The 12076-nt window shown below is 45.6% G+C and overlaps 1 protein-coding gene across 1 annotated transcript in view; it reads left to right on the top strand.

Moving 5' to 3' along the window:
* WDFY4 (WDFY family member 4) overlaps positions 1 to 12076 on the top strand; it is a 344228-nt gene that overhangs the window by 248972 nt on the left and 83180 nt on the right. The window contains exon 40 of the mRNA XM_063434671.1: positions 10524 to 10601. Coding sequence (XP_063290741.1) covers positions 10524 to 10601 — 78 coding nt within the window. The remainder of the gene's footprint in view (positions 1 to 10523; positions 10602 to 12076) is intronic.

Genomic DNA, 12076 nt, shown 5'->3' with positions numbered 1-12076 from the left:
GCGTTGAGCAGAGAGATGGGTCTGTAGCTTGAGCACACGGCGGGGTCTTTTCCCTCCTTTGGTATAACCGCCACGGTAGCTAGGAGGGTGTCATCGGGGAACCTCCCACCGTCCCTCTAAGAGCTCCGGCAGAAGTGCCTCCGCAAAGCTCTTAAGGTAGCGGGCGGGGAGTCCTTCCGGTCCCGTCGCCCTATTCGTCTTGGTGGCCTTGAGGGCTCCTGTGAGTTCCTCCATTGTTATGGGTGCCTCCAGGTCCTCGGCTTGGGCCTGAGTCAACTTCCGGTGTTCATGAGTCTCCAGGTACTCCCGCGTTCTGACCATCCTCTCCTCACTTGTCGGCAGGTTATATAGTTTAGTATAGAAGTCGTGGAATTCAGCCACGATTTTGTCCGGTCTCCTCGTGGGTGTTTATCCTGCCGTCTGTAGCGTCGTTATCTGGGCCAGTCTACGCTTTTTCTGCAGCATTCTCGCAAGCATTCTGCCGCATTTGTTAGAATGTTCATAGAGATGCCTGCGCGATTTGCGGAGTGTTTGTGTTAATTGTTTGGACGATAGGCGCTGCAAGTCTCGACGAGCCTCTAGGAGCGTCGGGTAGGTGTCCTCCGACTGGGTGGTTCTATGGTCAAGCTCGAGTTGGGCCGTCCGCGTGTATAGGTCCGCGAGGCGCCCATGGAGTTCCTTTTTACGTTTGGTACCAGGTCTTAATAAAATGACCACGGATAACGCATTTATGTGCTTCCCATCTCGTCAGCGGTGTCACTTCCGGTGTGTTGTTGGTTTCAAAGTAACATTTCAGTACCTCCGCTGCTTCCGTGAGAGCCAGCGTGTCTCCCAGTATCTGCTCATTGAGCCTCCATTGCCGAGTGCTTGGTTTTAATAAGGGGGAGGCCATTGTTGCGAGTACCGGGGAGTGGTCAGACCACACCGCTGTTCGAATATTGCAGGTCTGGAGCAAATGCAGGAATTCTTGGGCCACCAGAATGTAGTCTAAGCGACTGTGCCCACGGTGAACTGGTGAATAGTAGGTGAAGTCTTTATCCTCCGGGTGGAGGACTCTCCACGCGTCTGCCAGTCCGGCGGCGCGAATCGCGTTGTGGGTAACCCGGCGGCACACGTCCGAGTGCACGCTGCGGCCCTTAGAGGTATCCATGCGGGGGTCGAGGGGGATATTCAGATCTCCAGCTACAATAAGGAGTCCTTCACGAAAGTGGTCGAGCAGCTTGAGGGTTTTGGAGAGAAAGCGGTGTTGGCTCACATTCGGGGCGTAGATGGAGGCGAACGTATATCGCCTGTCTGCAATCGTATCTTTGATGAACAGATAGCGACCATTTGGGTCCACCTTCGTTTCCAAGCAGCAGAACGGGATGTGTCTGGCGAATAAGATCGCCACACCTGCCTTTTTTATGCTTGGGTGATTGGCAAAGTAGCCAGTCGGGAATCTTGAGTCGCTCAGTGAGGGGTGGTCCGAGTCTCTAAAATGGGTCTCCTGGAGAAACGCAATTGAGGCCCTATTGACCCACAGGGACCGTAGCAGGTGCGACCGCCTCTCAGGGGCATTGAGCCCTCTAACGTTGTTGGTCAAGAGGCGCGGGACGGAACCCCCCAACCCCCGGGGCGACCACCGGCCGCGCCATCCTGGTGGAGAGGGTAGAGGGGGGGAGGGGAAAGGACTGCAGGGGTAGTGGGGGTCAAGTCGAGTCGGTTAGGTGGAAAGGTCGTCTGTGGTCTGGGTTGGGGTCGGTATTACGTGTCCGTTGTAGATTTGTGTAGGGACTTGACTGTCTGGGGTGAGTCCCCCGTCCAATATGTGACTCTACCTCTTGCGTCCCTCCTCACTGCCTCCAGCAGTCTGTCCTAGGGGTCGTGCGCAGTATCCGCACAGGGAACTGATCAGTCTCGTTGTGTGTATGGAGTACGAGGTGTCGTGTCTCTGTCACCCATCGCCCGCCCCGGGCCACCAGGTGTCCATGCATGTTGTGTCTGTGCAGCAACCAGGTTCAATGTAAACTATTAACATGTCAACTACCCCCAGCTCCCTGGCCACCGGGCTAGGCCACCGGGGGTCTCCCCGCCCGAGCTCCCACCTGCCATCAAATCCGCGGACGGTGCGGTTCCCCGGGGTCCCCAAAATCCCCCCAGTGATCTCATGCCCCCAGCCCCACCCGTGGCCCGGCCCCAATGCCCCCACAAGTTCCACCGGCCCTGCCCCAGCGGCCACCCACCCCTAGTGTCCGGGGGTCTCCCCGAGTCTCCACATAGTCCAAAGCTCGACAGTCCTCAGTCCATCCAGCGTCCCCGGGGACCTCCTATCACTACCACTACCTGGGGGGGGGGCCAGAGGGTGAGGGGGAGGGAGAGGTTGGAGAGCGCGGGCCCCAGGAGGAGGGGGGAGGGCCAGTGCCAGCAAGCGGAGGGGGGGGAGGAGGGGGGAGAAGAAGGAGCCGAGCCTGCTCCTTGTTGCCAAGTCCCAATCGCTTCTGCATTCGGGCATGCTATTCTTCCGCCTCGGCAGGTCCTCCCCACAGCCGCGCGGGGGCTCTCGTGCCTGAGGGGGTGCCGGTTGGGTCTCTCGATCAGCCGTTCTTCTTCTTGGTGCCAGCGGGGTCTCCAAGAGCCAGTTGCGGATGCGCACAGGGGGGATACGGAGGGTCCTCAGCAGTGGTGGTACGTCATCTGGCCACCGGATCTGCAGCCAGGAGCCGCCATGTCTCACCTGGAGGCTAAAGGGGAATCCCCACCTGTACGCAATGTTCCTGTCTCTGAGCACCGCTGTTACAGGTCTGAGTGCTCGTCTTGCATCCAAGGTGAGGCTGGACAGGTCCTGAAATAGGGCTACCTCCACACCCTGGAACGTGATCGCGTCCACTCCTCTGGTAGCGGTCATCAGCTGGTCTTTAAGGCATGGAGGCAGCAGAGCACATCCCTCGGCTTCCCATCCTGTCTCTGAGGTCCAAGGGCTCGGTGCACCCTGTCAAATTGGAGGTCCGTGGGACAGCTCTCACCTAGAATCTGCCTGAAGAGAGCTCTCACTGTCTCCTGCAGCGGTGCGGAGTCCGGTTCCGGTAGGCCGCAGATCCGTATATTTTGGCGGCGGCTGCGATTTTCTAAATCTTTAGAGGTTACCTTGGTGGGTGGTCGCGAGTTCGGCAACACGATGATGGTTACGGCACGCCTGTGCTTCAGTCTCCAGCGCGTCCACCCTCACCTCCACTGCCGCCAGGTCTGTGCGCAGGGTGGAGATTTCTTCCCTCACCTCCGTCCGGAACTCCTGCAGTAGGTTGCCGGTGTCTGCCTTAGTGAGCATATGGGCAGAAATCCGTGCCAGCTCCTGCCTAATTAGTGTAAGCACGTCTTCTCCCTCGCTTCCCTCCAGGGACCCTCCCGCGCTTCCCGTGCCCGGGGGAGGTCGGCACCATTTTGTCCACCAGCCCGGCGTCTCGCAGCTCTGCCGGAGTGGACACAAAATCGTCCATGGTGCCCGTGGGTCTGCGCGGTGAGCGCTGCTTCGGTGTGCCCCGAAGCTGGGGTCTCTTATTCGGACCATGATTGCCAGACGAGACGGCGGATTATCGCTGCAAGTGGCCCAGGGCAAGGAGCTCGGGTTTTACCCGTCCGTCTCCATGCACGGTCCGGTCACGCCCCCCTATGATGGTCAAATTTACCTTTTTTTAATTTTCTCTAGATCTTTGGTTACTAGATTTTGAAACACCTCAAAGAAATGGATGGATAAAATGTGGACTTTTCTTTTAGGTTAGTTGATTTTATTTTAATGTCAAGGGTTTCTTCCCTATCCCTGGGGTTTGTGTTATTTCTTAATGTCCCTTGTGGGATATCAGAACTTTTAGCAGCAAAACATCTTTTTAACTTAGCTTTTCTAACAAACTTATTATGTCCAAAAATGCCTGGAATGGTCTATAGGAGTGAGTAGGTGCAAATCTTAGACCTTTGCTTAGTACAGATAACGGTGTGGCTATTTCAGTGTCATACTGATCTCTCATACTCTGGGTCACATAAGCTGTTGGTCGGTAATGCCTATAAGAGCACCCCTGGTTTCCAAAGTATTGTGGGGATAGTGGAGACTCAATGTTGAAAACCTCTAATGTAGAGCAAAGTCCCAAAAAGGCACATGTTGCATGTTCACAATGGTTGCTAAATATTCTGCATCAACGTAGAGTGAATCTTATACATTTGGAAACACATTTAAGACAGCATTCATGTTGATGGAGCAAGTGTACCCTCTAAGACAACTTCTGCTTACAACAGAAATAAAGGATGATTATGTATTCTACTGGTAGTACACATAATATAACTTCCCATAATGGAATAGCTTTGATTGCTACTGCCTTCTATATTTCTGAATGTCTCCTTGCCTGCCTCTCTGCTGTGTCTTGCCATTAAAATATGACCGTAACTGATTATAAAATACAAATTAAGGAGCAGAACCCACAAAAAAAATTCAGTTTGAAATCTTACATAGTTATTTAAAATTACCTATGTAAGCAAACAACAATGGGGATTTCGCAAAACCATATGACCATGTTATGTTAAGCCCACCACTACTTCACAATACCAAAAATTAGGGGTCCTATGCTAATTTTAACATGAGAGATAAACTGCAAACTGCAATTCTTAATGCTTAAATAGCTTCATAGACTCGTCTCAAATGTATACTTTCTTGTGGTTACCTCAAAAGGGAAACTTATAGTGGAGTTGTGGGGTGCTCAACCCAAAATTATCCTGGTCTGGATTCTAAATATACACTAGAAAAAAATGGAAATTGAGGGGCACACCTAGGACATGTATTTCTTAGCAGTGGTTTTGCTATTAAGACCACAATGTATGCAAAATGAACAGCACACACAAAACAAGTACAGGTTTAAATCTTACAAGGTTATTTAAAATCACCTATATTAGCAAGCACATATGGGCCTTTACTACAACACAGTACCCCAATATCGGTGGGTCCTAAGCTAATTTTAACATGGGAGATAAACATACTAACTGCAAAATTGATGACCGTAATATCAGATTAACAGCCCAAAAACAAAATGAGTGTAACTAAAGAAATTGATAAATAAGTTAGTAAAACTACAGCTTTTGTCTGGCTGTGTTTCATAAAGATCAGTTCACCAAAACAGCTGGAAATCAATGTTTTGACCACATTCAAATCAATTATGTAGGGTATAGGAGGAAAATTACGTGAAAATGATAAATGACCGAAAATGTATCAAAAGAAGTGAATATCTGTGCACTGTGTATATATAGTTGATGTTGTTATTTAAATCCAATCGCCTGTACAAAAGGAGTTGATTATTGGCTAAGTGGTTGACATAAAAGATTTAAGCACATTAATTTAGTTCCTGGCTTGAAGAGCTTACAATCCATGTCTATATAGTGTTAAGTCTCTTGGCGCCAGAGCTGCACCTCCCTGAGTGAAAGGAGCATTCAGTCTTCTTTAAGTTAGACTTGTGACAGATAAATCAATTTGTCAAACCTTGTCTGCATCAAAGAGTATGTTTTTAGTGTCTTTCTATATAATGCTGTTTTTGTCTGTGTGACCATCTCCATGTAACGCTGGGCCGCAGGCCGTTCCACTTCTAAGGAAGTTTGAGTTTGGAGGAACGCAGTGCAGCCTTCCAGCCCTCGGGCATCAGTAGTGTCAGAGCTCGGCGGAGCTGTCGTGAATCTGACATGATGAGGAAGAACAGTACATGAATAATATCCTTTCTCTTCCATCTCCTTGTGAGCGTAGTGCTCTGCGTGGTTGAGAGAGAGAGAAAAGGAGAGACAGGCGCCTCAATTTCATGCATTCCTGCGTGAGTGATGTCTCTATTCGCAACTCCAGATGGTGGGTACTTCAGTGGGGGAGCTAATGATCTAATGATCTGGCATATTTAGGGGAAAACCAATAACAGAGCGTTTAACCTTCAGCCGCAAAAGACGTCCCGTAGCCGTCTCTCTGTGGGAGAAACCAGCAGATATCAATTACAGTGCTCGCTGAGCCGATCAGCCGGAATAATCACAATTAGTTTTAAAAAATAATTAAACAGACCCCAGGGCAAATTGAGTGTATGTGTTGTGGTAAAGGGGGGTGTTAATGATGAGGGGAACAACACATAGATGGATGACATCACAGGCATATACGTTCCAGAAAGTGTAGAACCCCCAAAACTTCGAACAGCTTGTTAACCCCTTCAAACCAACGTAGGGATACATCACATATGGGAAGTTGATTATGATTGGACTGCAATTCCCACTATCCTGACTGCCATTGTAGATGTCTTTAACTTACTTCTCTAGAAAATGTGACGTTGCTGAACTTTTAGGTTTTAAGTTTGTAATATATATATATATTGGAATGTGTTGTTCACTCATTCAAGTTGATCTACACTTTTGATATTTTGATGGAATAATTCATTAACTTTCATACATAAAAACAAGTGTTACTCATTTTTGCTTCTCATCTCATCCTTGAAACCTTTGCTTTTAGGTTTCTTTTTTTTTTTTCTTGCAGTGAATGTGTTAAGTAGAAGAAGACTCAGGCTCTATCATTTGTTACGTAGAGAGAGCAAGCACTGAGATGTTCAGTTATTCAGAGATGAAAAGGGTTAACTGGTTCAAGATAAGCTCCCTCCTTACATTTCATCTACAAGCAGCTCAAAGTAACATAACCATTTGAACGCCAGACTAGGAAGCCATGCTGTATCCCACAGATTACACTAATAGATTTTGATCCCATAGGTCATGACATCTTAAATTTTTTTTGCTGCGGGCATTATTACATGTGTCACTGTTGGAACTTTGATTATGGCCTTAACTTAACCATCCAGGCCTGCAGCTCATAGGCCGAATCTATGTGTGTGTTTTCCTGCCCGTTGTGCAACAGAGACAGCCTGAGTAGGCAGCTTGCTGCCCTCCTTGAGTCCCTGATCAGCAGCACACCCGGGTACGTGAAGGGTAATGAACATTGCTAATCATCTAATTAAGTTCATTAGGCATCTTGTGACTGCACACAGAGGAGCTGACACTGTGTCGAGCTGCTTGGGAACTCTCTGACTTCTTGCAATCAAATTAACATGTAAATTAGACGAGTACTGTAGACAACCGAGGGAGTGGCAGCAATATCGCCGCACCAGGCGCAAGGGCAGCCTCCATCTTCTGGATGATGAACTAGTGGCTTATATGTGGAGGTCAACAGAGAAAACAATATATTGAGTAGAATGTATTTTTGTTAATATTACTCTTACTGTAAATCTTTTCATTTGGAAGTCTTACAAAACATTTAAGCAGTATGTTTTTTGTTTTTTTTTTCAATATTTGATTTTTTAAAATCAGAAGTGTCCTTTTAAAAAAATATATCCTTTTAAAAAAATATATCCTATCTCTAAACCTGAATACCACGGTAGAGTTTCCCAACATTCATAGGAGAATGTGAGTGCGGACCATTGGCTGTAGAGGGTTCACCCTACAGTCGATACCAATTTCCCCTGCTTCAATGCCATATTTTGTGAACAGATGACTTATTGTATATGTTTATGAGTAGTTTGTGGTATTGTGTATGATAGCTGTGAATGTGGGCTGTGTATGGGAGTTGCTTGAGGAACCCAGTGTCTGGATGATATATCACATTGTATGTTTGGTGGTGTGTGTAACTGTGGGGCTGATTGTAGTATTGCATGTGAGAGGCTTCTTGTGGGGTTGTGTCCATGTATGTGGATTGTCAGTGCTTTTGTTGGGACTATGTGTGTTTGTGTGTAGACTATTTGTATTATTTGCATGAGGGAATTACTTTTTGTGCAGCTCTGTGTGGCTTCCCTGGGGTCATTGTGTACTGGAATAGCCAAGTACAGGTGAAGGGCACAAGCTGCGATAACTGCAGATTCCACTTCACAAGGTACGGGGAGGAAGTAAGAGATCACTTCCTCTAAGTGCCGCAATGTGTAAATTGAGGAGTGTTCCTCACCACCTATAATCACCGCTCAGGTTGCATAAACAGATATCTGAAGTCCCACTGGGATTCTGATAGTCCAGAGACTATTTATCGCTGGCTGCTTTGTGTACACTTGCCATAGGTTGCTGACCCCTGATCTAGGATATAATATAATATACATTTTTGACAGTTAACACTAACCCTATATAAACCTCCCTAACACTATACTAGCCCTAACCTTACTCCTGGCCTTAACCTTACACTATTCCTAACCTTAAAACGGTATTAACCCTAACCCAAATGTAACCCTTACCTTATCATCAGTTCTGATATCAGATCTATATATCTGTAATATCAATATGTGATATTGGCAGATGCATTTACTCATTTGCATTTGCCTGTAAAGCTAAAGCTAAGCATGCTGATTATACTGTTATCAGTACTGGGCAGCTACCAAAGCCCAGCACTGATCAGTCGGCATGGGGCTATGCTTGGAATCCCTGTCAGGGTCTTTCCAGGGGGGTCATCTTTGAGCACCTGCCAGCCCAGAAACACTGTGGCTGCTCTGCTTAGCTGTGGTGTGTTAAACTGGTTTAAATGGCTGTATGTAGAGCTCACTTTGAGCGCTGTATCCTGATTATCGGCTGACAGAAAGGAACTCCAGATATCGATTGATACGCTTTGCACGAGGACATCTTATGTCTTTAGATTCCCCATAGGAAAGCATTAGTTCAGTATTTTACTATGGGAAAATTCAAATGCATGTATGGTATTATAGCATTAGGAATACAAAATGGAGTTAAACTCCATTTAAAAGCAGGAAGCGACTTTAATGGAAGATAGCCACTAGCCATTGTCTTAACTCTGCAATGTAAACATTGTACTTTCTCTGAAACTGCACTGTTTTACATTGCAGGGTTAAGGCGACTAGGGTACTTCACCCATATCACTTTAATCAGATGAAGTGGTCTGGGTGCCTATAGTGTCATTTTAAAGTTCAACTTATCAGAGCATGATATAATAACTTCCACAGTAAACACACTCTGCCTTAAGATCTGATTGAACTTCAACAATTCTTTCATGTTGGCTGTGTGTCTCGGCCAGGGGAGGTGCGACTATGCTGCAGAAACAGAAACTAATGTGTTCTAAAAGACCACTAAAGTCACCCAGGCTACTTGATATCACTGAAGAGGTCTGATATTAGTGGGCTGAAATATAAAACAAACAAACATTTTAGAAGTTGTAGGAGTGCTATGTTTGGCTAGGCATGTCTATTTTAATCCATTGCTTCTCTATGAAAATAATTGGATTGGAGCAGATTACGGTTTATATCAAGGCAACATGCATAGTCTGAAGATATCTATGATAATAACATTTTCCCCTTCTTTTCCCCTTTTTTTTCTCCCCCCTTTTTTGATTGAAATGAGAATATATATTTTACATATATTTTACACACATTTGAGATATATATGTTTTAATAACAATATTTGTATATAGTGAATTATATTTTTTAATTATAATGGGATATATATGTTATATTTGCTATAGTATTGGGACATACAGGATGAATTTATCATGTTACTGTAAATATGGTGCAATAATGACTATCGATCAAGTATTCTCATATTTCGGGACTTTTTTGCAATATGAATGAGTGAATAAAACTTAGTGTTGCCCGATATGTGGACATTTAAAGATGGCGACTAAGACCACAATGCCACCGACGGATGCAAAAGGAAAGCGCCGTACGCAACAGGAAACGGAAAGACGTCATCACTGAGAGCCGGAAATGAAGGCGACACAGATGAGTGAATGAACGATCGGCGGGAAAATCAATTTGGCGCCAAAAAAGATGATCTGGACAGGATATTTAAAGGACGTCCGGATAGTTGGACAATACACTTTGAAAAAGACCATCGGGTCGAAACGCGTTGGTGTTCTTGCTGTATTTATACAATATTTTTTATTGTTTATTTTAAATACCTTTGATTAAATAGCGATTTTTAGCATTTTGAATACTCCGGATCTACCGACTATTTTTCTTTGCTGACTCCTGGGATCAGTCGAGTTCTGGGCATTGAGAGCGGAGGTGTATTTCCTGAGACATCAGAGCATGCGATTATAGTCAGAGCCTACTATACGTGGCTCTGCAGATTGTGAGTTGGCAATTGACATACTGTTTCAAACAATTTCCCACCATGCAGTATTATGCTATGTGCTATTATCTTTGATATTTAGGTGGTGTACATATGAACTGAAGAACCAGTCTGTATAAGTATTTTTATTGCCTTGATTCACTATTTGGAGCGCCCCCTATCTGTTTCTGTTCTATGCATAGTCTTCCATTGCAGAGCAGGCGGCATAGTAGGGACATGATCTATGCACCAAAACTGCTCAATTAAGCTTTATTTTGCTGCTTAGTATCCTTTAAAAAAGAAATCATAGTTTTTTTTAAGAGTTGCATAAGACTTATTTGAGGAGTCCTTAATTTCTCATTTGTTACATGTGTTCTGACTTTGCTTATGTGATTTACATAGAAAATCCATATTTAAATTGCCCTCTCAACCACCTTTCTTTGTTTCTCTTTTCTTAGGATGTTGCTTCCACACTGGACAATTGCAAAAAAACAGGACAAGAAGTGTTTAAGTGTCTGTACAGAGACCATCAGCAGGTATAATACTGTTTGCTCCATTCCATAACCAGACAGTGAGTGTAAGACCACAATGTAACTACCGTTAGTTCTTTCACTAGTGATATGACCTGCCTTGTATATTGCATCTCTGACCTCCTATAAAAACAAAAGAACAAATAGCCACCCAGTGCTCATACCCATAAACCAAAACATCATTCTGACCAGATTAAGTATAGTGAATATATAAACGTCCATGTGAGAGAGGGAAAAAATACTAAATTGTGCAATGTAAAAAATAAAGAAATACTGAAATAACCATCCAGTGATTATTGGTCTCCTTTAGAAGATCCAGACATATACAATGTCCTCCCCCACAAGCTACATCCTGTTACATCACTTATAGATATAGACGTGCAAAGATAATAGTGCTTTAATAAATATCATTGGCATCCACAAGGAAGGAATCACAGTGCCTATACAAATAGTCAGTAAATACCACTGCAAAACAGAATATAGTAAACTGGATATTATTTGTTTTATCTAACTGTTTGTGTTGTATGAATGTCTTGCCATCTCCCCTTTGGAATTGCAACCAATTAGGGATATTGATTAAATTGGGAACTTTATGAGCCTGAAACATCTGTAAAGCCTTTGAATGTACATACTAAAACTACACACGTATATTAAAATACACTTTAAGAGGGGGGGAGGGGAGCCGGACCGCCATGCTGAGAGGTTGCATCCACGTTGAGCTCCTGCTGATTATCGACATTAATGCCCGTAAAAGCGAATAACCTTAACCTACCCATCTGGAGCCAGGAAGCAGTGCTCCTGTGGGCACAGAGGTGCTGGTGCGGAGGCTACTCTTATTATATACATTATATTAATATATATATTTTATACACATCGGCATAGCTGCATCTGAGGCCTACCCGGGTGGCGAATGAGGTGGACAGCCGCCGCCTCGCTATCCAGCCCAGTGGTTTCCATTCGGAATTCTGATGCCACACGGTACAGGCCTCCCCACCCCCCCCTCCCCCTCAGGATCAGTGGGGGTGATCCTGGTCTTCGCCTAGTGGGCCCTCTGGCAACTCGGAAGCACAGAAGGCATACCGAACTGTCCTGAGCACGTTGCTCTAAGATGGTGGACACCTTGGGTCGAGCTGAGCACAGCAGAGAGATGGTAGAACTTACCTGCAAACTAGACTTGATCTTCTCAGCCTTCTGGGATAAATGTAATCAATGCCTGTGTGTGCCAGTCAGTCAGGAGGGAAGTGAACAACCCCCTTGGCTCGAGGGAGAGGGGTCGGCTCAGGCGAAAGAGCGAGCCCGCAATGGAAAGCAGCCACTGGAGCAGCCTGTGAAGGCAGAAGCGGGGCAGAAGACTCACAAAGGATCGGCTTCGTTCAAGATTGCCTGGTGCCTCTGGTAAGGGTCAGCTAAATCGTGACTGTAGGCTTGGGTGGTTCTATACCGATACCATGTTCTTGTCCCAAGGGATTGCTTAATACAGT

The sequence above is a fragment of the Pelobates fuscus genome, chromosome 10 (genome assembly GCF_036172605.1).
Source record: "Pelobates fuscus isolate aPelFus1 chromosome 10, aPelFus1.pri, whole genome shotgun sequence".
Classification (NCBI taxonomy): Eukaryota; Metazoa; Chordata; class Amphibia; order Anura; family Pelobatidae; genus Pelobates; species Pelobates fuscus.
The sequence above is the reverse complement of the archived record's forward strand: the minus strand, read 5'-3'. Positions and strand labels throughout refer to the sequence as shown.